Source organism: Centropristis striata, chromosome 2 (assembly GCF_030273125.1).
Source record: "Centropristis striata isolate RG_2023a ecotype Rhode Island chromosome 2, C.striata_1.0, whole genome shotgun sequence".
In the NCBI taxonomy this organism is placed as follows: Eukaryota; Metazoa; Chordata; class Actinopteri; order Perciformes; family Serranidae; genus Centropristis; species Centropristis striata.
Window position 1 is genome coordinate 20,545,534 of NC_081518.1, and position 27,800 is coordinate 20,573,333.

General features: G+C 41.7%; 1 protein-coding gene across 2 annotated transcripts in view; it reads right to left on the bottom strand.

Moving 5' to 3' along the window:
• Positions 1–10,897, bottom strand: part of LOC131993009 (ADAMTS-like protein 3) — a 296,438-nt gene extending 285,541 nt beyond the window's left edge. For both annotated transcript variants that reach the window (XM_059358737.1, XM_059358738.1), the window contains exons 1-2: positions 10,702–10,897; positions 7,290–7,405 (exon numbers count right to left, since the gene is read on the bottom strand). In XM_059358737.1, the coding sequence (XP_059214720.1) occupies positions 7,290–7,349 (60 nt within the window). In that variant the 5' untranslated portion in view covers positions 7,350–7,405; positions 10,702–10,897. The remainder of the gene's footprint in view (positions 1–7,289; positions 7,406–10,701) is intronic.
• Positions 10,898–27,800: the final 16,903 nt, after the last annotated feature.

A 27,800-nucleotide genomic window follows, 5' to 3' on the forward strand; every position in this document is an offset into this window, starting at 1 on the left:
CTGCAGGATGCTCTCTTGTATTCCTCCACAACTCTTAACAGTAACTCCTGATCCACAAGCAGGAGCACAAAGCAGCATGGCATGAACTCATGATTTCTGGTTCAGAAATTAATGTTCAGTCATCTCTGGGATGATCTCATTGGCCGGTGTTGTTATAAAGCTTGTCACTACTTCCATAATGTTCACTCTGTGCATCCTGCAGCGTAGACTCTCATTGGGCAGTCTGATGCTCAATCTGGCTCATCACCACTGATTCCTGTAGCATTTATTGATATTGTGATATTGTGATATGATGAAGAGGGTAGTGATCTGACTTGCTCAATGCTGGGAGAGAATTAGCTTTGCAACTCTCCTTGAATACGCTGTAAAGAATGTCCCGTTGTTTTTACAGAAAAAAAACTAATATTTCCGTTAAAAATACATGCATATGTCAACATCTTTACAGAACAACTCGTAAATTTTACATCCTAAAACTGTAGTTATTAAAAAAAAATACATTTTAAAGTTGTAGATTATACCATCCTTTACTGCTAATTTAACAGGATGATGCTGCTTTCATACAAATTTTTTATGCAAATTGTACATGCAGATATTGCTAATTGTGCATTGAATACCAGTAAATTAACATTCAGTTTTTATTTATTGTACACTGCATACCAGTAAAATGTACAAGCCGTTCTGTAAAGGTTGTTTACATTTGTACTGTATTTTTTTGCAGAATTATTCTGGTAACCACAGCTGCCATTTTTTTTCTGTAAAAGCAACAGAACTTTTTTACAGTGTAGATAATAATCGTTCATCATCGAGTCATTCCCTTCTGGTGGGACATGTTATGTGTTTCGGCAGAGCGAATTTCGGCAGAACATTTTTATAAGTCAAAATCTCCAGTCACAACCAGGGTAGTGTCCAGGTACCAGGTCCATTGCCAGTAAAGACCACCATGTGCCTTCATCCAGGTTGTGTCAGCAGTGGTCTGTGGTGGTATGTGTGGGGGAGTGGGGAGAAAAGCCAAAGTGAACTCCAGGGGAATACAGAATGGACGGAATGAAATTGTCTGATGCTCAGAGCCAGTCCTCCATTCCTTAGGCTGAGATCATCCTGCTCTCCAAGGACTGGAGAAGAGGATACTGGACTGATGTGGACTGTGGGCCTGGGCTCTCAGCCTGTTTTTAACATCAGCTCATCTTGTTCTCTTGTCTTTGCAGAGACATGCTCACATTGTTATTGTTGTTGCCATGGTGAGCGTCAGACAGAATCGCAGGTGGCTGCATCTGACCAACATACAAAACCCTGGACACCTGGTGTGTGACGTCAAATCCAGTGTTCAAAAGTGTGCTGCAATCATATCCAATGCAAAAAGAAAAAAAGAAAAAAAAAAACTCTTCATGGAACACCCAGACACAGCTGCACCATCCTTTCATATCCAATGTTATATTAATGTTAAATGTGAAATTATGTAGAGCTTACCATGCTGTAAAGGGGACCTACTATATTCAATTTTAAGGTTGTACCAAGGTTATTATAGTTAACGAAAACTAACAAAATAACAAAAACTAGAATTAAAAAAACATATTCGTTAACTGAAATAAAAATAAAAACGAGTTTTTTAAGAAACGATAACTAACTGAAACTGTATTTTGTGGTTACAAAACTAATTAAATTATAATAAATAAATATAATATAAATAAATTATAGTGAAAATGTCCTTCATTTTCTTCTTTGTCAACTTTTTTCATACGTAAACCTTTTGGTTGAAATGAAATCTATTTCATCTATGTTTTATGACTTAATAAACTTATTGGGGCTGAGATGGATCAGACAAAGGAAATAAAGGAAACATTTATTATGACTTATTGAATCTGGCACCCAACAAATACCCCATTCCAAAAAAACTAAAACTAGCACTAAAACTAATAAAAACTAAACTAAAACTTAATCTAAAAGCTGATGAAAACTAACTGCATTTAAAAACAAAAAATCACAACGAAATTAAAACGAAAACTAATGAAAAATCGAAAAACTATTATAACCTTGGTTCATACTTGCATTTTGGGTTTTTTACTCAGACATGTTTGCATGCTTCTCATACTGTTTGTCAGAAATGATCTGTTTTAGCACCTGTCTCTTTAAGACCCTCCCCATAAAAAGTCCAGTCTGCTCTGATTGGTTAGTGTTTCTGATTCCTCCACATGTGTACTCTTGCCCTCTCTGCACCATCATTGCAGCCAGACATTGACTGTAAAGAGGCACTTCACACACAGATATGGACCATATGGATTAATGCACATTATACACCTGGCATCACACACACACAAACACATTCACCACAGTTATAATAGTTTTGGATTTTTCATAAGTTTTAGTTCTAGTTTTGTTGTAAATTTTTATTTTTAAATTCAGTTAATTCGTTTTTAGAGTGAGTTTGCTAGTTTTTATTAGTTTTTTTGGGGGGGAAATGCTTAGTTTTAGTTATTATTAGTTTTAGTGTTAGTTTATTTTTTTTGTAATGGGATATTTGTTGGTTTTCGTTAACTATAATATCCTTGATATGCACACAACACACAGAGTACAACACATGCCTTTTTTTCTCCGATGCGGACTTATCCACAGGTGTGTTGGCAGGTAGCAGAGAGTGAAGGGAAGGAAAGGTCAAAGTGTGTGTGTGTGTGTGTGTGTGTGTGTGTGTGTGTGTGTGTGTGTGACTAATTGGAAGGTGGAGAGCCTCAGTGCAGGCCTCTGTCTATCCCCTTCACTTCCCTTCTATACCTTCATATCCCTCTGAAGGGTTGGACACGTCCAGCAAATGTTGACATGTATCAGGCAGTCAGTGTGAAAATGAACAGCAGATTCATCTAACACAGCAGTTCCCAAACTTTTTTAGCTGCGCACCCCATTCTATGTCCCAACGGGGTTGACGCACCCCCAATCCCCTACACCTTCAAAAAAAAAAAAATGCAATAAGCTTCTTTTTTGCCATATTAAAGGCGGTATAACAAAATAATCAGGATCACAACAATGCGCTCTCGCATTTGAATTCATCTGAAACACAGTTTCAATATAATGCAACAAAGTTATGCGCAAGCTTCCACTTTTAAGAGGAAAGAGGATGATGACAGGCTCAGGATCAGAGGCAGAAAGCACATAAGTTGGGAAAATCGTATAATGCTTTGAGCCGCGTTGAACAAAAAACTGCAGCAAGTTTAAATGACCGTGGAGCTGACACAACCCTGTCATCATAACACCAGTTGGAAAAATGGAAGAAGATAACTTAACTATGCTTCATTTTAAGATGAAGTGCATTTTGAATAGCCTGCATTTATTAAATGATTAATATTACAGTTTTTGATTTTACATTTTACAAAGGAAATGTTTATTTACATTACATTTTTCATCTCCCGCACCCCCTAGCAGCAGCTCATGCACCCCTGGGGGTCCACGCACCACACTTTGGGAATCCCTGATCTAACACATACTTGCTTAGCAACCACAATTCAGCATGTAGCCGTAGGGAGTGGTATCTGCCAGTAGAACACTCACAACAAAACAAGACAACGATCAGTTACTTTTCATCTAAAAAAATATTGAGTGCATTCTTGTCTGCTGAAGGGTGCAAACAGGATTTGAGGATGTTGAGAGGTTGGCCTCTGCAGGGTCTGAGGGGAGCCTGCTATCCTTTATTTTGATGCATTGTTTATTCTCTCTGACACTTTATTTACAATCAAAGTACGCATCATGTATAAATATAAATGTGTACCTCAAAAACTTGCTTACTTGCCATATAAATTATGAATTGTGATTAGGGATGACGCAGATCGATCAGCAACTGATCAGATTGGCCCGATATGATAAAAAAAACGATCGATCGAAAAATTAGATCAAAGGTTAAAATCACCGATCCGATCACATTATACGTACATGTACACGTACAAGTGTTTGTTATGGTGTGATAAACATTCCACGTCCAAAGGTGGCGGTAGTGCGCCGAAACGCTGCCACTTTAAAACAAAGAAGAAGTGTTGTGTTGTGGTCACGCAGCCTGCATACACCTACACACACCCACAACATGTCTGCCATATGGAACTTTATCTAAGTGAGTGATATGTCACACATGCTAGCGGCAATTTATGCAAGCGTTTAGACATTTAGAGAAATGTTAGTGTGAGAGTGAGCAATAATACTATGTTACACTGTACTGTGTAACAATGTGCAATAATGCCACCAATGTTCAGACTGGCATTTTGAGTTTGTTTAGCCTGTTAAATAGGCTCAATTTTTATTTGAATTGTATTTTATACGATATATATGCAACAATAGAGCCATTTAAAATGGATAGTATCAATAAATGAGTGAACTTTCAACATGAAGCTCTTGCCTGTTCTTGACTGTCCTATAGAGGCCATGTTGGCATATTGTTTTCCACAGTGCCACTGCTGCTATGAAGGAATATTAAAGTTACTGCTATGCAATAAATAAAGGTCAATCTAGGTAATCTAGTAGTATCTAGTAAATAAATGATTACAAGGTTAACATAAATGAAACACTATAGGCCTGTGGATGAGTGGATGAATTGATTGGGGGGGGGGAGGAGTAAAATAAAAATATTAATATCGTCCCACGTGATCTATCGTTTTGATCGGTAATCGGTGAGGTGAGGTGATCGGTGATCGGCATCGGTCCCAAAAAAACCCTGATCGGACCACCTCTAATTGTGATGTTAAAAATATTAGTTGTTGATAGTTATTAGTATTAGGGTTGTTCTTATTCTGATACCAGTATCGGAAATTGCTCCGATACTGCTGAAAATTCTGGCATCAGTATTGGCAAGTACTGGAGTCCAGGCATCGATCCGATACCACGTAATTTTTTAAATTAGTAATCTATTTACTGGTTTGCTCTGTTAACCCATAAGAACCCAGACCCAGTTATCCTTAAAGGATGTGTTCTATAAGTGGACCACGTAGAACACATTTCTGATGTTTTTTAAAAAAATACTGCCCCTAAATTTCAAAGATCTGTGAAGTGATATATATTCGTTACAATTGGCATATAGGTATTTATGTTTATGATATTTCTTATTTTAAAATAGAAAAAAACTACACATTTTCTGCTTACAGAGACACAAATTTGCCTTTTTATTTTGCATCTCCATAACATATATCAAAATTTTGACTTTAATTTGTTCAAGAAATTTGGTCAGAACAAGTTAAATGCAATACAGGACACCATATTAACAGATTAGAATTGTTAAATGGGTTTAAACTTAGCCTAGTAACAAAAAATAAGCTTTTTGAAAATTTTCACATTTCTGTTTCCAGTCACAGCCACATTTTGGAGAAGTCCCTTCTTGTCAAAGTCACATGACCACCACACCAGGGTGTTGACTATACATCGCTTAGGGACTTAATGAGTTAAGTTGAAGCACAAAGCTGAATATGGGAGACTCAAGACTTAAAGTGTTTGTTACACGGGTGTCACCATAGGTTCTTATGGGTTAAGCTCTGGCACTGTTTTTCTTCTTTGCCCCTCTTAAAACAGTGGCGCTGTGAGGAATTGATTACGTAACACAGACACAGGTTGACGAGAGGCTTGGAGCTAAGCTAAGTAGCAATATCATGTCGGCGGTGTGGCAATATTTCACACTGGAATCTCCCACCAGTAAGACTGCAGCATGTAAAGTTTGCAAAGATAAAATCTCAAGGGGTGGCACGAGTGTTGCTAATTTTAACGCAAGCGATCTAATTAAACACCTTAAGATGCTTCACCCCAAATAGCACGACAAATTTTCTAAAACAAAAGGGAAAAAGAAGGACGAGCCGCAGCAAACTCTGGAAGCTGCCTTCTAGCAATGAGTAAAATTCCCCAGAGACAGCATAAAAGCAACCAAGATAACAGAAAAAATCCTGGAAGTTATTATCCTGGATGACCAACCCCGTCTGTTGTCAAAAAAGTGTGATTTTGCCGCTTAATGACCACAATCACAGTCATGCAGGTGTAGTATGATATTTTTTATAACATACTGGTATCGGATCGCTACTCAGTATCAGCCGATACCAACAGCACAAGTATTGGAATCGGTATCGGGAGGGAAAAAATGGTATCGGAACACCTCTAATTAGTATCAGTATTGAGTGGAAACAGAATATTTCACAACTGCATCATTAAATATTTGAGTTGGAAAACCTTACATGTATTTGTGTTAACACTCCAAATGTATGGCTTTATACCACTATTTTCTCTTAGCAGGCGACTGACCTAAAAAAAAACAACTTCATTTGACATTTGAAAATGAAAAGAGCCCAAATTCCATGCGGCTGTGTATACAGCATATGAACAGTGAACATCCTGTCCAAACCGTCAAACTTAAACTCCCAGTTCACCACAATAGCAAGCGATCAATAGTAAACACTGCAAGGCATGAAGTCCCAGCCCCCTGAAAATAGATGGAAGAAAAATTCTTGCTTGTCTAAAGGGTTCAGTTCCTTTATAAACAGACGTGGTCCAAATAAAGACCTCTCTGCTGAGCTGATGGTGGAGAACACCAGGTCCACAGCAGCCTGTTGTCAGGGATTAAGTAGCTACTATATTTGCCAGAGAACATCCTGGGCTCAGTATTGCTTCATATAAAGAGGTGACATTCACCCCCGCTCTTACACACGTACAAAGACCTCAGCAGGCTCTCCACACTGCCCAGCGGCCTTTTGACCTGAGTAAACAATTTGATTCATGCGGGTCAGATCAAATTAGGCAGCGGAGCTGACAGCAGCCGCAGTGAGTCAAAGGCTGCCTGTGCAGTTTGTGAACCCTCACAAGGTTTCACTAATTAGGTCTGTGTTCATTTTATACACCAATGAATGGGATGATTCACCATCTGAGCCAGGTGGAAAAAATATACACTGAGTGTTGAAAAATATAATGTAATTTCTGTGTGAAGTACACTGTGAGGCTTCAATAGTATACGTCAATATGTCACACAGGAAGAGGAAGATCCAGTGTCTAAATTCTATTTCCAATTATACTCCATCCATCCATCCTTCCATCCATCCATCCATCCATCCATCCATCCATCCATCCTTCCATCCATCCATCCATCCATCCATCCATCCATCCAACCCACCATCCAGCCATCCATACACTGAGTGTTGAAAAATATAATATAATTCTGTGTGAAGTACACTGTGAGGCTTCAACAGTATACATCAATATGTCACACAGAAAGAGGAAAATCCAGTGTCTAAATTCATTTTTCCAATTATGCTCCATCCATCCATCCATCCATCCATTTTCAGTACCTGGACAGTGGGAAGCGTGAGGAAGAAGAAGACAGCCCTCCAGAAGATAAATGACTCCATATTGATCTGGATCTTTCCCCAGGTCTGGGTCTCTCTACAGCTGGGTAAGCCCCAACCTGTGTACAAGTAGACATGTCAAGTTTCTGAAAAAAATTCTGCAGTTGTGAACTTTGATATTAAAGTGAAACCATGCTGGATCAAAATGTTTATAGCATGTCCGGTTAGCATGCTGAAACATACAGCTGTATATCATCCAGCTAGAAATGAAAATGGATATCATGTCTATGCATGATTTGTCCCAGGTGTAGCCTGTGTATAATAAATAAGAGAGGGCCCAGAATAGAACCCAGGCAAACCCTCAAAAAGCCAGAAGCATGACAGACAGAGGCTAACATAACAGAGAAGGACCTGGCAACATACATGGTCGCCCATAAATTTGGAATTATTGTTTTCAGACACAATCTGTTAATTGTGGTTTCATTTTCATTGTGATATGTTTGGAAGACATTGATTAAAACATTTTTGAGAGGATACACACCTTATCTGTCACGAATAAATCACATTGCCACAATCATTTCATGGAAAGAGGGAAAAGATATTTTATTCCAACTTTATAGGCGACCGTTTATTAAGTTATGGTAACGGATGTACTGTATTTAGTAAATTACATGGAAACACACTAACACAATAATAATGATACATTATTCTTGTATTATGTCTTCTGTTGCTGAAGGAGCCTTGTCAAGTCCAAATAACCCTGATGATGTCATAGTGACGTCGTTAAGGTCATCTCAGTTTGGGTTTGGACTGTAAATTTATGAAAGTCTTTTCTGTCCTTGACACTCAACAAGCTGAGATTGTGGAGTGTAACAGACATTGGTGTTAAGTCTACAGGGGGTCTTATTAAAGATGATTGCATCATGGGAAATGTAGGATCCAGAACTTTTGGAGCTTTACCCATGTCAGGTATTAAAACTCAGAAGAAGCATTCTCTGTAAAGTCGGCCAGATTGATGGAAGTGCTAAATCTAAGTTTTGACTCACAGCTCCTCTACATCAGTGGTTCTCAAATGGGGGTACTTGTACCCCTGGGGTTACGTGAGATTTTAAAATATACATTTAAAAAGTAGCATCCATGCAAAAATCCTTTAAAAATAATTATTTAATAAATATTTTAGGAAAATATAAGTATAAGTTCATAAAATGAATTTTATATTCAGTAGGCTATTCAATTTGATTCTCCTAAAAACCCAGAGTGTCCCCCATACCAGGATGGTTGGACCCAACCTGTCAGCCACCTGGCATCACCTGTCAATCACTGGAAAACTCAAAGATGGAGTCATGGTTGAAGCGTAGCAGTTATAGTTTTAAATGGTTATATGCTCACTGTTTTTACTACATTAGCTTGAATCACTACATTTTAGTGATGAAAAATATTTGCTATGAATTTAGTCATGGATTATTAACATTTAAAATGCTTGAAATAGTTTTTTCTTTCAAATGTTTGAATTTTGTATGTGTTTATCAGTTCCAAAGTTTAATAAATCAGACACTGATGGCACAGCACTCTGTTTTTAACTCTTTCTTTTTTTTCAACCAAAAATGCTTTGACCTGGTTAGGGGGTACTTGGCTGAAAAAATATTTCACAGGGGGTACATCAGTCAAAAAAGGTTGAGAACCACTGGACTACATTATGTGGTCTCAAGATTATGTAATGATATAAGACAATCCTTTATTAGTGACACAGCAGGAAATGTACAGTGTCAGACTAGCAAAGGGGAAAGTGACTTGACAAGAAGCATCAAATTAAAAAAGTAAGAAATAATAACAAAAATAACAACAAAAAAAATGAAGATGCTACCCGAATCTACCCATTATTGTGTCCGTTTTAGAATCTGTAATAGTGGTACAAACACCACCAAACAAATTTGCAAGTCATTAAATATTCACTAAGGTATTAGCAGACAGTGAGACAGGGTGTCAGTGTGCCCCCGGGGTCTGGAACACTTTGCCTAGTTTGTAATCTTGACTTTTTAATGATTTATGAATTATGAATTACATGATGAAGATTTTTTCCCGATTGCATTGGAAGACAAACAGACAGAGTATTGATTTATATTCAAACTAGATATTCAAAAATGATATAAGACGTTCATTAATAGAAAATTACAGAGAGAAATTCATTTCTTTCTTTGTTTCGAATGACTGTAAAATTTTGGGGGTTTCATTATTTTGGACTTTTTATTTTTGGACTTTTTTTTAGATAACATTATTATTAAGTTATTGATGGGATTAATCAATAATGAAAATAATTGCTAGTTGCAATCTTGTTGTTAAAGTCAAACTCATTATGGGTGATTCTCATGAAGCCAGTCTAAGTTCTGTCTGTGAAGATTATAAGGACATACTTTATTAAACTAAATATATTTCACTTGTATATGAATGAACAATATAGCTATACTGAGGCACAATTCATTGTTTTGTGCTAAAATGATATTTTCTATTTCTATTTTCTATATTTTTGATTCACAAATCCATTACTGTAATGCATCCAGATTAAAAATGTCATGGTTTCCCCACACTTATATACAATAAATATTTTATAAAATTTATAAAAAATAAATATACATGTGTTTAAAAATGTATAATTTGACAGAATATAATCAAATATGATGTTTTTTAAAAACGTATAAAAAACAAAATCTGAATGAAAATTGATGAGAAAAATGGTTAAATGTTACGGTAATGATAGAATTGTTTTAATTAAAATATGTGTACATTTTAATCAAATACATGTTGGTGATACCAGCTACCCTTGAGCATATTTAAGTGCTTGCCAAAGAAAAGAAAAAAAACTTTCGTTGTTTTTTTTTATTTCTAATTAATAATGGGTTACGGTAATGAATTTTGCTCACGGTGTCTCTAAAAATGTCAGAAAACACCTTAATTTAAAAAAAAGGTTATAAATTCATATTAAACACTGACTTTAGATTGTATAGCCTATGTTATAAAGGGTCAAATAAATATGTATTCAATGCTCTTGGATTAAAGCCATGAGCTGTACCATGTTCATGAGAATCATAGAGGCAGTTATTGTTGGCTTTGAAAGGGAAATTCACCTGCATGAAGGAGCATTTTGAGTTCTCAGCGGCAGCAGAGAGCTCATCAGCCTCTCACATCTACTTCTTTTCTCATTACGCAAGTAAAACATGAAGCAGAGATCACAGCGAGTTTCTAAGTTTCTACATGTGAAGCGTCGCGAGCATACAATGCTTCTGTTCATGGGATCATGTGAATCTACAGCACGGAGACCTGGAGGGCTGGATCTGGCAAAACCCGCTCGGGAGCCGCAGGCACCGGTGGCTCCTCCAGCCTGGTGTCAGTGTTTGTTTGGCTGAAATAAACACCTTACCTTGTGAGGGGAGAGTCCTGCTCCCTATTCGCTCATATGGAGATGCAACATCAGTTATTCTCCAGAAACAGCGCGGTTCTCCACAGAGGCCCGATCCCGAACGTCCACAGCCCGAGTCTCACAGAAAGGTTGAGAAAGTGAGAAATGACAGCGGGGAGGTGTCACAGAGAGCGACGCGCCGGTACTTGGCGGCTCCGGTAAAGCGTCTCCAGGCTCCGGGCGGCGCACAGCCCGTCTGCCTGCCTCACACACAACTTGGGGCCAGTCAAGTTAGACATGAAGATACAGCTTCCGCTCATCGCTTTCAAAGTAAAACACATGGGTCTGTAGACAAACGTGTTCTAATTCTGCTCAAATGGGGGTACGTGAAGGCCCTCCAGGGGGTTCCGTGAGATTTTAAAATATACATTTAAAAATGTAGCATCCATGCAAAAATCCCTTAAAAATAATTATTGAATAAATATTTTAGGATAATATAAGTATAAAAGAAGAATTTTATATTCTGTAGACTATTCTTTTCTGTCCTTGACACTCAACAAGCTGAGATTGCGGAGTGTAACAGACATTGGTGTTAAGTCTACAGGGGGTCTTATTAAATATGATTGCATCACCAGAACTTTTGGAGCTTTACCTATATCAGGTATTAAAACTCAGAAGAAGCATTCTCTGTACGTGGTACGTGAAGGCACTCCAGGGGGTACGTGAGATTTTAAAATATACATTTAAAAAGAAGCATCCATGCAAAAATCCTTTAAAAATAATTATTTAATAAATATTTTAGGAAAACATAAGTATAAGTTCAAAAAATGAAATTTATATTCAGTAGGCTATTCAATTTCATGATCCTAAAAAACCAGACATTAACATACACAGACACAGTGTAACAGACATTGGTGTTAAGTCTACAGGGGGTCTTATTAAAGACGATTGCATCATGGGAAATGTAGGATCCAGAACTTTTGCAGCTTTAACTATATCAGGTATTAAAACTCAGAAGAAGCATTCTCTGTAAAGTCGGCCAGATTGATGGAAGTGCTAAATCTAAGTTTTAACTCACAACTCCTCTACATCAGTGGTTCTCAAATGGGGGTAGGCGTACCCCTGGAGGTACGTGAAGAAATTCCAGGGGGTATGTGAGATTTTAAAATATACATTTAAAAAGTAGCATCCATGCAAAAATCCTTTAAATATAATTATTTAATAAATATTTATTATTATTCATTAAATATTTTAGGAGAAGATAAGTATAACTTCATAAAATGAATTTGATATTCAGTAGGCTATTCAATTTCCTGATCCTAAAAACCCAGAGTGTCCCCCATACCAGGATTGGACAGGTTGGACCCAACCTGTCATATGCCACCTGGCATCACCTCAAAAACTCAAAGATGGAGTCGTGGTTGAAGCGTAGCAGTTATAGTTTTAAATAGTTATATGCTCACTGTTTTTACTACATTACTATAAATCACTAAATTTTAGTGATGAGAAATATTATATAAATTTAGTCATGGATTATTAACATTTAAAATGTTCAAAATAGTTTTTTTTTTCAGGTGTTTGAATTTTGTATGTGTTTAGTTCCAAAGTTTAATAAATCAGATACTGATGGCACAGCGCTCTGTTTTTAAGTCTTTTTTTTTTAACCAAAAATGCTTTGCCCTGGTTAGGGGGTCCTTGGCTGAAAACATATTTCACAGGGGGAACATCACTGAAAAAAGGTTGAGAACCACTGCTGTAAATGAAGCGTTTTATGTCTGCTTTAGTTGACATGTATCCATATACTCATTTGAATACTAAGTAGTTAAAGACAGGCTGCTCTTACCAAAGAGGCTAACATTTTTTTGTCGTTTCTCCTCTTTGTCCTCCAGTTAAAGCAAACGTAAGATAAAAGCCCAGAGAGCCCATTGAGGGTTAAATGTGAAAGTAGTGGATACTTCATGTTGGGTACATGTGGTAAAGCCAAGCTGGTGCCATAGAGGTGTAAAGCAGCCAGTCTAGGTGGCCTAGACCCTTGGAGCTTACACTAGATTGTGTAACCCCACAAATCACAGGACAACCCGGGTCAGAATTTGGTTCAAAAATTCATGACAGCATCTACATATAAACCTAATTTACCAAAGGTTACTGTTAGAGCCATTTTGTATATTGTGGAGAAGCTGATAAATAATTCAGATATGATTCATAGTTCTTTATTGAGGTTGTAGGAATGCCTATTGGTTAGTAGTAATTGCACTGTTCTTATTGGCTGAGACGTGTGTAACATCATAATTGCATACTTTGTTTTAATTAAGATCATGGAGACGAGGAGAGCACACTAGTTTTTGACCGTGCTCATAATTATAATTATTTTTTGGATTGCTGCAGTTTATTGTTTGTCTTGCTCAAACGAAAGGTTTTCAATAAACCATAAGAAAGAAAGTGTGGAATTTTTTCAGCTTAAGACACGCGTCAACTACATCCTCAAAATAAAAATAAATAAAATAAACGGAGCCACACTAACAGTTACTTTAATCGTGTGTGACAATGTTTGGTTGTGACCAGTGGTGGAGGAAGTATTCAGATCCCTTACTGCAGTAAAAGTACTAACGCCACACTGCAGAATTACTCCACTACAAGTTCTCTTGAGGAGTAGCCGTTTTTATAGGGGTTCATTTACCACTACCTATTCCATCAACAGAGTACCTGAAATACACAAATGCAATGTGATTTAAAACATTGAAAACTACTGAGTACATACAACAAATCAGATTAAGATATCTTGCCTTTTGCCTTTGTAATATATATATATATTTTTTTTTTTTTCTTTTTTTTAATCGTAAAGAGACTTTATGGACACCTTATATATTATTGTATTATTATTGTTGATGCATTTATGTAAGAAGCAGTTTACTGTTTGTCCAGGTAGGGTTCATTTTAACAACTTAATACGCTTTTATGTGGTTTAACTTATAAACATGCATAATCATTTTAAATTGGTTGTATTTTTTCATGTTAAATCTTGACTTGAAAGGTAACTAAAGCTTGTAACTAAATGTAGTGTAATGAAATGTACCAAATTATTTTTTAATATTGCAAGTTTGTTGAGTAAATGTTGATTTTTTATTATGTGCAGCTTTACTTAAAAACATGCTTTAATTTTGAAGGAAATATCTGCTAATTTCCGGCAGCCACCTGGTTGTCTATGGCTGCTTGACGTAAGGCTGCGTAGGCGAGCCTGATGACCAGCCCCTGTCCCGTGTGGTGTGGAGGAGATGAAGCAGTCATCTCCATCAGTTCAGTCTCCTGTAGTCAGTGTGTCCTGTCAGTGCTCTAGAGTCTGTCTAACACTAGACCAGGGGTCCGTAACCTTTACTAACTAAAGAGCCATTGTTGGCCAAAAAAGAGAAAAATATCACAATGGAGCCGCATACCTTATTTTGAGCCTTACTATGAAGAGGTCTCAAACTCAAACTAGAAAATTTCTAAAGAAATTTTGATTGTGTGCTTGCCTCTGGCCCTTGATTCTCGTTGATTAAATCAGCAGTTAAACAGGGACTCTGTCCTGAGTTCACAGACACCTCGTACAAGTCTTTAGGACAAACGGTTCATTAGTTAGTAAAAGGGGGCGTGGTCAATCAAAAGGGGCGGGGTAATCAACCACCAATTTAACAGGAACTCTATGTCGAGTAATCTGACACCTTATACAATTTTCTAGGACAAACAGTTTATTAGTTATGAAAGGGGGCGTGGTTAATCAAAAAGGGCGGGAATTTATTAAATATTGTTATGTAGAACTGGTCAGTGATGAACCATCATCATGCATGACACCTTTGAGCGAGAGTGGACAATGTATGGTCAAGTTATAAGGTCTCATGCTTTTTGAAAAAAACGCCATGTCCGTTAAGTTAGAATGTCTGTCTTGGAGGTGGGAGGGGGGTAGGGGGAGGCTTTGGTAGGTAAGCAACCAGTTGGCCAGGTGGATCTGACCAATCAGAGCACAGCAATCAAGCCGACGACCGCCGTGAACGTCATGAAACAACCGTTGTTGTTTTTTAGATGATGCCGCCGCTCCCAGCTGTCAGCAGTAAACTGAAAAGGCACCCACGTGGAGGGCTGGAAAATGACCAATCATAAGAGGCCCGGGGGTCAGCCTTGGCCCCGCCCCGCCCCAATGTGTCAAAAGTCCTCGCTCCGCTCGCGCAGAGCGCAATAGTAAATCCTGTCCGCTGGCGGTACTCGGCCGCTCTGGCTCTTGTCTGAGGTAAGAAGACACGTTTTTATTTACTGTATATTTCGCTAGCATACTACCGTTACAATTGTGCCTTATAATGTTAGCATTTTCATATTTGAACTTTTAAACTACTGTCGAAAATATGTGTTTGTGAAATGTAGTTGCAAGTTATTTGAGTTTCATTTGGAAGATGTTTGTCATTTTATTTTGCTAATTTATTCGCGGCTACTGGTCTTAGGTCTGAGCTCGCGCTCTCTAGCGAGCTAGCTTAAGCAACATGTCGAAGCACATTTATAAATGGTCCGTCGAGGCAGAATATCTTCACAGTTACTCCATGTTACAGTTACCATGATGCTAACAGTTGTTATAACAGTAGATGTGTCTGGTGTTAGCAAACACTATTGATTCTAAGAGTGCATTGCATGGTTTGATGTTGGCCACAACAGTTTATGATTGCTGTGTTTTGTCTTGCGTCTATCTGGGAAGGTGTCATTATGGTAATAATAATATAATAATGCTAAAAAATTGCTAGCTTATGCTATTTTCCTTGATTAATGTCGTCTAAATGCCATTTTTAATGTAGGGTTTGTGAACAATGTTGGCATGACTAATTTTTTTTAACTCTGATATGTAGCTAATTGTATGTGGATTTTGATGGTAGCTTCTTGATAATAGTCCTGTTTTTTGTGAGGATGTTTTGGTATTCTTATGTAATAAGGTGTAATAGTAATACCAATGTCATACTCATCAATGGCTAAATTTGAACATTCGGTGTATTTGGATAATATTAAACTGAAACTCATGTCACTTGGTAATGAGAGGTTAAAAAGAAAAGATAATCATGGGGATATACATTTAACCATGAAGTCAGGGCTGTAAAAATTTACTGTAATGATGAACTGGTAGTTTACTTCACCATTTAAAATTTACATTGTGTCAATGTCAATGTTACTCACTACTGTTAGCAGATTATTACCCAAACTATTACCATTTCTTTTTTCCAATTTGTCATGTCAACTGGTACCTGAAGTATGTGTTCCTATGACTAATATTAATGTAGCATTTTCGTTGTAGGCTTTAATCCTGTTTTCTTCTGATATTAATACTGCAGTACTATTTTGATAATAGGGGTTATTGTGTAATAAGGTGTATTTGTAATACCAGAGTCATAGCCATTAATGGCTTAAATTTAGTATAGGGTGCATTTGGGTACTATTACACTGGAAGCTTTTGAAAGTATTCGCCACTATTATCAGATTATTACCTAACTATTACCATGGTGTTACCGAGCTGTGGTGTCAGTAGAATTATCAACCTATCCATTCATATTCATCTTCTTTGCAAGCTTTAATCCTGTTTTTCACCTCACAGATTTACAGCTTGACCATTTATTTACTGGTGAGTGTTTGTCAAAGACTGTTATTAACATAAACTATTTTCATAAATTATGTATTATTACTTTTTTAAACCCTTGTGTGGTCCTCCCTTTTTGACCCCTGAGGACCATGGGTCCTCATGGTCAAGTTATAAGGTCTCATGCTTTTTGAAAAGCATTTTTCAGGGGAAAAAAGTAAAAAAAAAACCTGGATATTTTTTTCAATAGTAATAGTGGAAAAAAATAATTCTTGATTGGAATGCACAGAGTAGGTCATGTCAACTTTTAGTGAAACTTATGTTTTGATATTTGTATATTTGAATAAAATTGACCAATAATAATGAAAAAAAAAGAAAATGAAATATATTTTTTTGGGTCATGAACTCATGACCAAAAAAATTATATTTCATCTTAAAAGGTGAAAAAAAAGTTGGTAATATTTTCTTCTACATTTCCTAAAACCAGTCTAATGTCATGAGGTCCTTTTTGACCCCTGGTGACCATGGGTGCTATAAAAATGTATAAAACACATAAAAAATGTATGAAGAAAGTTAAAATTTATATTATCTATAAAGGATGCAGAGGGGCACATATGCTGAAAATTTTCTATGTTTCTAGAGGTGCTATATGTGTATTTAATCCAAATTATTACATTCAGCTTCATACTGATTTTTATGAATAAATGATACATTAATTCAGTTATTTAAAACATTAATAACACATTATTGTTACATTGCTGCAATGCTCACGGTTGTCATCCTGTTCTAGATAAACACTACTTCACCTAAGAGACTTGAGTATCCAGTTCTTCGTTGACCTTCAGCATTCAGTTGTCTTCACCTTTTCAGGTAAGCAATTTAAAAAAAATGCTTCTGTAATGTTGAGAAACACTGAAATTATTATCTATAAAGAACTTTTAACCACTGTTCTGTGATGTCATGTATAGTGATATACAAATATATTTGAAGGAACGGTGTATTTGGGATAACAGTGTTTCCCACAGACCAGGTAGCAATGTGTGGTGCTCCACTGACAACGGTGGGGGATTCGAGTGTCACAGTGTCATGGAGTCATAATTATTCAGTCAGTTCTTTAAAAGTAAGTTCTTTAAGAGAAGACGACTAAAAACATTTTTACCAGAACCCTGCCTGGTTTCATTCCTCACCACAACTAGTTCAATCTTTAGATTCTGTGAATCAGGAATGATTTGCACAAAACAACTTCAATTGGAGGTTTTTATTTCAAATAATTAACCTAATTAGACCTACCTCAACCAATAACCTGTTTTAACTTTTTGGGTAAAATAAATTAATGTAATAATTAATAATAAATAATAGTAATAGTTAATAAATATATTAACACAAATATGCATGGCTTGCATGCCCTATCAGAACACCTAATTTTTCTTGGCTTCCTGAAAAACAACTCAAGTGCTCTCTCATAAGGGACCTCCTTGGGTTCGGGCCCATTTGTGGAAAGTTTTACAGAAGCCTACAGAACAAGACCAAAAAAACATAAAAAGAATAATAAAACCGCAAACAGCCACAGACAAATCAGAATTAAAATACTTTACCCACTCTTGTTGTTTTAAATTTAAAGTCTAAACTTATCTGTTTCCACCTCACCTTTTGTTTCAGCAGCTGCCTGTCTTACAGGAGCATTTTGTCTGCTGTCCTCTATTTCTCCCTGAGCACCACTGTTTGATGCCTATAGAACATTCAGATAAATTAACGTTTACTATCCACAGCCATTTGACTGTTCAACTTTGTTTCAGACTGATACTTCCTCATGCTGCTCCTTGTCCCCTTGACGAGGCCGTTTTTGCCGTATAAAAAATCTTTCAATACTCATCTCATCTGGATTAAAGCAGGAAACATTCAAAAAAGGACTGATAACAACAATAATAATATTAATAATAACAACTTAAAAAATGTGGTCTATTCTTTTTGATTTGACTGTGGTCATCGTAGTCTATCTCAAATATTAGGGCTGTAAAGTCCTAAATTCTTTTAATATATCACTTTATTAACATTTTAAACATTTTTAGGCAAGAAAGTAGCCGTTTAGATCCCCAGTGCTTCGTTAATTTGTCTAAATACCAGCTGTTTACAATTTGGTTCGGACGAATTCGGCGCTACTCAAGCTAGCTGTCGTGAGCAACTCACTTCCGGTTACATCCACAAAAATAAAACGCCTGTTGCCCTTTATAACGATAGAATTTTTGCTTTTACTTTGAAAACAGGAAGCGAACCTACCCTCGATGTAGCTAGCTTGAAGCAGCCGTTTTGACTGCTCTCGTCCCGTTAACGGCATTTGCGACAACCATTCAATATGCCTTAACGTTACCGGAGAGTCTTGACAGCTCTGAGATCAGCCCGGTTCATTGTAAAACTTTTATTTATTGGTGTGAATGTGGTGTTTTAGGCTAACGTTATAGACCCCAAAGCAGCGCTGCTCTTCTGTCATCATTTTGTGGCGGTCGGTCTCCATTCTGTGGCGGTGCGCCACAGAATGGTCTATGTGTGGGAAACACTGGATAATCAATATTATTAGTGTTATTCATGTATTTATTTATTTTTAAATCAGAGAATGGGGGGAAAATAGATTATTAGTACAAAAACTAGTAACTAGTAAAAAAAAATTGGTAACAATAATGTTCATTCATTAATTGACGCTTGGTCAAACTCTCATCTTATTAAGTATTGCTGTCTCATTAACATGTATTAATTTATTTTGTAGGCTAAAACCAGAGAAGCCATCACCATGTTGTTGTTTGTTGTATTTCACATTATGCAGATTTTTCAGCATGTGGTCCTCAATATATAGTATAGAAGTCACTGCATTTTCTGACTTTTCCAGGTTTCCTGTGTCCAGCATCTTCAAGACAGACTAAGCTAACTTTTCATATTTTTTGCACATTTATATTTAGGTTAGGTTAGGAATAGGTTAGGTTTATAGTAGAGTATTTAGTTTGTATAGTTTAGCTTTTTATGCTGGTCTAGGGACAGTTAAGTTAGCAAATTAATTTAGTTCAGATCACTTACAGTTGCATATTATTGTTACAATTGTGTTATTTTGTGAGTTATTGTTGTACAGGCTATTGTATATTGCAGTACCAAGTGAGATGAGGAAGACCACTGCTTCCAAGATGCCGCTCAGAAAGTGCGTTGGACAAGTCTCGACCTTGCAGATCCTGCCCCACTTAGCCCAACCACTTCCGACCATGGGGTACCTCAAAGACCTCCGTCAACCAGCCGGCTGTGGATGATGGATAACGGACCCACAACTCCTTCTCCAGTCTACAAGGTATGGGTTTGTTTTTTTCCCCATCACAGTGGACACAGACATGGCCTGATAATACAATCTGCTGTCTTAACTACTTCCTTTGAATAATAAAATATTAATTCACAATTGAGTATTTATAATGTATGAATACATTTGGTATTGTGTGTCATCAGGTTCTGAAAATACAGACACCCCCACAGTCCAAGAACAGGTGGATGACCTCTGGACCCACTTGCGCCCGTTCACCAGTTGAAAAGATAAGCTTTTTTAAAAATTCTTCAATAGTTAATTCTGCACAAAGTGATACACAAAACATTGTCTGTATTCCATTTCAACAAACACAAACATGAAATGTATATTTAAATACATGACTTAATGCAAGTCAATCATACTAAACATCATCTTTTTTTTTGTTTAAACCAACCATTGCACACACTTCCATCCAAGGAGAGGTTACATCTTGATGGTAACTTTTTAGATTAACAAAACTTTTGTGATATTTGTAATTGTTGTTGCTGGGGAGGGGGCGGAGAGGGTAAGTCTAAACATTGCATGCAAGAGACCAACACCGGTGTCTCAGGGGAAAGCTATCTGTATACACAACTATCAATCTACTTGGTTGCTTCAAAATTTTACGATAGTTTTGCAAATCCTGACCCAGAGAGAAGCACATCAAAGAAACAAAAAAAGCAATGGTAGATTTTCAAGGCCTTTCAATGACATTAACATTATTTTCAATGACATTCATTTTGCAATTAACATTAGTTTTATCTTCTAAAACATAACTATAATGACATTCAAATGTAGATTACCACAAACACAATAATAAACTCACTCTCACTCAAGTCTCACTTTTACTTTAAATTCTAATCCCATTTAAAGAAATTGATACTATATAGTATTTTTCATGTGAATTTATGTAAAACAAAGAGAATAGAAAAGAAAAGTCTAAAACTAAGAAGTGATCTTCCTCGTCTCACATGGTCTCTCAACGACACAGTCGCCGGTTCGCATGGTCTCGGTGGCAGTCGCCGGTTCGCATGGTTTCAGTGGCAGTCGCAGGTTCGCATGGTTTCAGTGGCAGTCGCAGGTTCGCATAGTCTCAGTGGCAGTCGCAGGTTCGCATGGTCTCAGTTGCAGTCGCCGGTTCACATGCTCTCAGTGGCAGTCGCCGGTTTGCATGGTCTCAGTGGCAGTCGCCGGTTCGCATGGTCTCAGTGGCAGAGTTACTGATTCGCATGGTCTCAGAGGCAGAGTTATTGGTTCGCATGGTCTCAGAGGCAGAGTTACTGGTTCACATTATCTCAGCGACAGAGTCACCGGTTCACATGGTCTCTCAGCGACAGAGTCGCCGGTTCGCATGGTCTCGGTGGCAGTCGCCGGTTCGCATGGTCTCAGTAGCAGTCGCCGGTTCGCATGGTCTCACTGGCAGTCGCCGGTTCGCATGGTCTCAGTGGCAGTCGCCGGTTCGCATGGTCTTAGCAGGACAGTTACTGGTTTGCATGGTCTCAGATGCAGAGTTACTGGTTCACTTGGTCTCAGCGACAAAGTTACTGCTTCACATGGTCTCAGCGGCAGAGTTACTGGTTCACATTGTCTCAGCGACAGAGTCACCGGTTCACATGGTCTCTCAGCGACACAGTCGCCGGTTCGCATGGTCTCGGTGGCAGTCGCCGGTTCACATGGTCTCAGTAGCAGTCGCCAGTTCGCATGGTCTCAGTGGCAGTCGCCGGTTCGCATGGTCTCAGTAGCAGTCGCCGGTTAGCGTGGTCTCAGTGGCAGTCGCCAGTTCGCATTGGTCTTAGCAGGAGAGTTACTGGTTCACATGGTCTCAGCGGCAGAGTTACTGGTTCATATGGTCTCAGCGACAGAGTCACCGCTTCACATGGTCTCAGCGACAAAGTTACTGCTTCACATGGTCTCAGCGGCAGAGTTACTGGTTCACATGGTCTCAGCGACAGAGTCACCGGTTCACATGGTCTCTCAGCGACACAGTCGCCGGTTCGCATGGTCTTAGCAGGAGAGTTACTGGTTTGCATGGTCTCAGAGGCAGAGTTACTGGTTCACATGGTCTCAGCGACAGAGTTACTGGTTCATATGGTCTCAGCGACAAAGTTACTGCTTCACATGATCTCAGCGGCAGAGTTACTGGTTCACATGGTCTCAGCGACAGAGTCACCGGTTCACATGGTCTCTCAGCGACACAGTCGCCGGTTCGCATGGTCTCGGTGGCAGTCGCCGGTTCACATGGTCTCAGTAGCAGTCGCCGGTTCGCATGGTCTCAGTGGCAGTCGCCGGTTCGCATGGTCTTAGCAGGAGAGTTACTGGTTTGCATGGTCTCAGAGGTAGAGTTACTGGTTTGCATGGTCTCAGAGGCAGAGTTACTGGTTCACATGGTCTCAGCGACAAAGTTACTGCTTCACATGGTCTCAGCGGCAGAGTTACTGGTTCACATGGTCTCAGCGACAGAGTCACCGGTTCACATGGTCTCTCAGCGACACAGTCGCCGGTTCGCATGGTCTCGGTGGCAGTCGCCGGTTCGCATGGTCTCAGTAGCAGTCGCAGGTTCGCATGGTCTCAGTGGCAGTCGCCGGTTCGCATGGTCTTAGCAGGACAGTTACTGGTTTGCATGGTCTCAGATGCAGAGTTACTGGTTCACATGGTCTAAGCGACAAAGTTACTGCTTCACATGGTCTCAGCGGCAGAGTTACTGGTTCACATGGTCTCAGCGACAGAGTCACCGGTTCACATGGTCTCTCAGCGACACAGTCGCCGGTTCGCATGGTCTCGGTGGCAGTCGCCAGTTCACATGGTCTCAGTAGCAGTCGCCGGTTCGCATGGTCTCAGTGGCAGTCGCCGGTTCGCATGGTCTTAGCAGGAGAGTTACTGGTTTGCATGGTCTCAGAGGCAGAGTTACTGGTTCACATGGTCTCAGCGACAAAGTTACTGCTTCACATGGTCTCAGCGGCAGAGTTACTGGTTCACATGGTCTCAGCGACAGAGTCACCGGTTCACATGGTCTCTCAGCGACACAGTCGCCGGTTCGCATGGTCTCGGTGGCAGTCGCCGGTTCGCATGGTCTCAGTAGCAGTCGCAGGTTCGCATGGTCTCAGTGGCAGTCGCCGGTTCGCATGGTCTTAGCAGGACAGTTACTGGTTTGCATGGTCTCAGATGCAGAGTTACTGGTTCACATGGTCTAAGCGACAAAGTTACTGCTTCACATGGTCTCAGCGGCAGAGTTACTGCTTCACATGGTCTCAGCGACAGAGTCACCGGTTCACATGGTCTCTCAGCGACACAGTCGCCGGTTCGCATGGTCTCGGTGGCAGTCGCCGGTTCACATGGTCTCAGTAGCAGTCGCCGGGTCGCATGGTCTCAGTGGCAGTCACCGGTTCGCATGGTCTTAGCAGGAGAGTTACTGGTTTGCATGGTCTCAGAGGCAGAGTTACTGGTTCACATGGTCTCAGCGACAAAGTTACTGGTTCACATGGTCTCAGCGGCAGAGTTACTGGTTCATATGGTCTCAGCGACAGAGTCACCGGTTCACATGGTCTCTCAGCGACACAGTCGCCGGTTCGCATGGTCTCGGTGGCAGTCGCCGGTTCGCATGGTCTCAGTGGCAGTCGCCGGTTCGCATGGTCTTAGCAGGAGAGTTACTGGTTTGCATGGTCTCAGAGGCAGAGTTACTGGTTCACATGGTCTCAGCGACAAAGTTACTGGTTCACATGGTCTCAGCGACAGAGTCACCGGTTCACATGGTCTCTCAGCGACACAGTCGCCGGTTCGCATGGTCTCGGTGGCAGTCGCCGGTTCGCATGGTCTCAGTAGCAGTCGCAGGTTCGCATGGTCTCAGTGGCAGTCGCCGGTTCGCATGGTCTTAGCAGGACAGTTACTGGTTTGCATGGTCTCAGATGCAGAGTTACTGGTTCACATGGTCTAAGCGACAAAGTTACTGCTTCACATGGTCTCAGCGGCAGAGTTACTGGTTCACATGGTCTCAGCGACAGAGTCACCGGTTCACATGGTCTCTCAGCGACAGAGTCGCCGGTTCGCATGGTCTCGGTGGCAGTCGCCGGTTCACATGGTCTCAGTAGCAGTCGCCGGTTCGCATGGTCTCAGTGGCAGTCGCCGGTTCGCATGGTCTTAGCAGGAGAGTTACTGGTTTGCATGGTCTCAGAGGCAGAGTTACTGGTTCACATGGTCTCAGCGACAGAGTCACCGGTTCACATGGTCTCTCAGCGACACAGTCGCCGGTTCGCATGGTCTTGGTGGCAGTCGCCGGTTCACATGGTCTCAGTAGCAGTCGCCGGTTCGCATGGTCTCAGTGGCAGTCGCCGGTTCGCATGGTCTTAGCAGGAGAGTTACTGGTTTGCATGGTCTCAGAGGCAGAGTTACTGGTTCACATGGTCTCAGCGACAAAGTTACTGCTTCACATGGTCTCAGCGGCAGAGTTACTGGTTCACATGGTCTCAGCGACAGAGTCACCGGTTCACATGGTCTCTCAGCGACACTGTCGCCGGTTCGCATGGTCTCGGTGGCAGTCGCCGGTTCGCATGGTCTCAGTAGCAGTCGCAGGTTCGCATGGTCTCAGTGGCAGTCGCCGGTTCGCATGGTCTTAGCAGGACAGTTACTGGTTTGCATGGTCTCAGATGCAGAGTTACTGGTTCACATGGTCTAAGCGACAAAGTTACTGCTTCACATGGTCTCAGCGGCAGAGTTACTGCTTCACATGGTCTCAGCGACAGAGTCACCGGTTCACATGGTCTCTCAGCGACACAGTCGCCGGTTCGCATGGTCTCGGTGGCAGTCGCCGGTTCACATGGTCTCAGTAGCAGTCGCCGGGTCGCATGGTCTCAGTGGCAGTCGCCGGTTCGCATGGTCTTAGCAGGAGAGTTACTGGTTTGCATGGTCTCAGAGGCAGAGTTACTGGTTCACATGGTCTCAGCGACAAAGTTACTGGTTCACATGGTCTCAGCGGCAGAGTTACTGGTTCATATGGTCTCAGCGACAGAGTCACCGGTTCACATGGTCTCTCAGCGACACAGTCGCCGGTTCGCATGGTCTCGGTGGCAGTCGCCGGTTCACATGGTCTCAGTAGCAGTCGCCGGTTCGCATGGTCTCAGTGGCAGTCCCCGGTTCGCATGGTCTTAGCAGGAGAGTTACTGGTTCACATGGTCTCAGCGACAAAGTTACTGGTTCACATGGTCTCAGCGGCAGAGTTACTGGTTCACATGGTCTCAGCGACAGAGTCACCGGTTCACATGGTCTCTCAGCGACACAGTCGCCGGTTCGCATGGTCTCGGTGGCAGTCGCCGGTTCGCATGGTCTCAGTAGCAGTCGCAGGTTCGCATGGTCTCAGTGGCAGTCGCCGGTTCGCATGGTCTTAGCAGGACAGTTACTGGTTTGCATGGTCTCAGATGCAGAGTTACTGGTTCACATGGTCTAAGCGACAAAGTTACTGCTTCACATGGTCTCAGCGGCAGAGTTACTGGTTCACATGGTCTCAGCGACAGAGTCACCGGTTCACATGGTCTCTCAGCGACAGAGTCGCCGGTTCGCATGGTCTCGGTGGCAGTCGCCGGTTCACATGGTCTCAGTAGCAGTCGCCGGTTCGCATGGTCTCAGTGGCAGTCGCCGGTTCGCATGGTCTTAGCAGGAGAGTTACTGGTTTGCATGGTCTCAGAGGCAGAGTTACTGGTTCACATGGTCTCAGCGACAGAGTCACCGGTTCACATGGTCTCTCAGCGACACAGTCGCCGGTTCGCATGGTCTCGGTGGCAGTCGCCGGTTCACATGGTCTCAGTAGCAGTCGCCGGTTCGCATGGTCTCAGTGGCAGTCGCCGGTTCGCATGGTCTCAGCAGGAGAGTTACTGGTTTGCATGGTCTCAGAGGCAGAGTTACTGGTTCACATGGTCTCAGCGACAAAGTTACTGCTTCACATGGTCTCAGCGGCAGAGTTACTGGTTCACATGGTCTCAGCGACAGAGTCACCGGTTCACATGGTCTCTCAGCGACATAGTCGCCGGTTCGCATGGTCTCGGTGGCAGTCGCCGGTTCGCATGGTCTCAGTAGCAGTCGCAGGTTCGCATGGTCTCAGTGGCAGTCGCCGGTTCGCATGGTCTTAGCAGGACAGTTACTGGTTTGCATGGTCTCAGATGCAGAGTTACTGGTTCACATGGTCTAAGCGACAAAGTTACTGCTTCACATGGTCTCAGCGGCAGAGTTACTGGTTCACATGGTCTCAGCGACAGAGTCACCGGTTCACATGGTCTCTCAGCGACACAGTCGCCGGTTCGCATGGTCTCGGTGGCAGTCGCCGGTTCACATGGTCTCAGTAGCAGTCGCCGGGTCGCATGGTCTCAGTGGCAGTCGCCGGTTCGCATGGTCTTAGCAGGAGAGTTACTGGTTTGCATGGTCTCAGATGCAGAGTTACTGGTTCACATGGTCTCAGCGACAAAGTTACTGCTTCACATGGTCTCAGCGGCAGAGTTACTGTTTCACATGGTCTCAGCGACAGAGTCACCGGTTCACATGGTCTCTCAGCGACACAGTCGCCGGTTCGCATGGTCTCGGTGGCAGTCGCCGGTTCACATGGTCTCAGTAGCAGTCGCCGGTTCGCATGGTCTCAGTGGCAGTCGCCGGTTCGCATGGTCTTAGCAGGAGAGTTACTGGTTTGCATGGTCTCAGAGGCAGAGTTACTGGTTCACATGGTCTCAGCGACAGAGTTACTGGTTCATATGGTCTCAGCGACAGAGTCACCGGTTCACATGGTCTCTCAGCGACACAGTCGCCGGTTCGCATGGTCTCGGTGGCAGTCGCCAGTTCATATGGTCTCAGTAGCAGTCGCCGGGTCGCATGGTCTCAGTGGCAGTCGCCGGTTCGCATGGTCTTAGCAGGAGAGTTACTGGTTTGCATGGTCTCAGAGGCAGAGTTACTGGTTCACATGGTCTCAGCGACAAAGTTACTGGTTCACATGGTCTCAGCGGCAGAGTTACTGGTTCATATGGTCTCAGCGACAGAGTCACCGGTTCACATGGTCTCTCAGCGACACAGTCGCCGGTTCGCATGGTCTCGGTGGCAGTCGCCGGTTCACATGGTCTCAGTAGCAGTCGCCGGTTCGCATGGTCTCAGTGGCAGTCGCCGGTTCGCATGGTCTTAGCAGGAGAGTTACTGGTTTGCATGGTCTCAGAGGCAGAGTTACTGGTTCACATGGTCTCAGCGACAAAGTTACTGCTTCACATGGTCTCAGCGGCAGAGTTACTGGTTCACATGGTCTCAGCGACAGAGTCACCGGTTCACATGGTCTCTCAGCGACATAGTCGCCGGTTCGCATGGTCTCGGTGGCAGTCGCCGGTTCGCATGGTCTCAGTAGCAGTCGCAGGTTCGCATGGTCTCAGTGGCAGTCGCCGGTTCGCATGGTCTTAGCAGGACAGTTACTGGTTTGCATGGTCTCAGATGCAGAGTTACTGGTTCACATGGTCTAAGCGACAAAGTTACTGCTTCACATGGTCTCAGCGGCAGAGTTACTGGTTCACATGGTCTCAGCGACAGAGTCACCGGTTCACATGGTCTCTCAGCGACACAGTCGCCGGTTCGCATGGTCTCGGTGGCAGTCGCCGGTTCACATGGTCTCAGTAGCAGTCGCCGGGTCGCATGGTCTCAGTGGCAGTCGCCGGTTCGCATGGTCTTAGCAGGAGAGTTACTGGTTTGCATGGTCTCAGATGCAGAGTTACTGGTTCACATGGTCTCAGCGACAAAGTTACTGCTTCACATGGTCTCAGCGGCAGAGTTACTGTTTCACATGGTCTCAGCGACAGAGTCACCGGTTCACATGGTCTCTCAGCGACACAGTCGCCGGTTCGCATGGTCTCGGTGGCAGTCGCCGGTTCACATGGTCTCAGTAGCAGTCGCCGGTTCGCATGGTCTCAGTGGCAGTCGCCGGTTCGCATGGTCTTAGCAGGAGAGTTACTGGTTCACATGGTCTCAGCGGCAGAGTTACTGGTTCACATGGTCTCAGCGACAGAGTCACCGGTTCACATGGTCTCTCAGCGACACAGTCGCTGGTTCGCATGGTCTCGGTGGCAGTCGCCGGTTCACATGGTCTCAGTAGCAGTCGCCGGTTCGCATGGTCTCAGTGGCAGTCGCCGGTTCGCATGGTCTTAGCAGGAGAGTTACTGGTTTGCATGGTCTCAGAGGCAGAGTTACTGGTTCACATGGTCTCAGCGACAA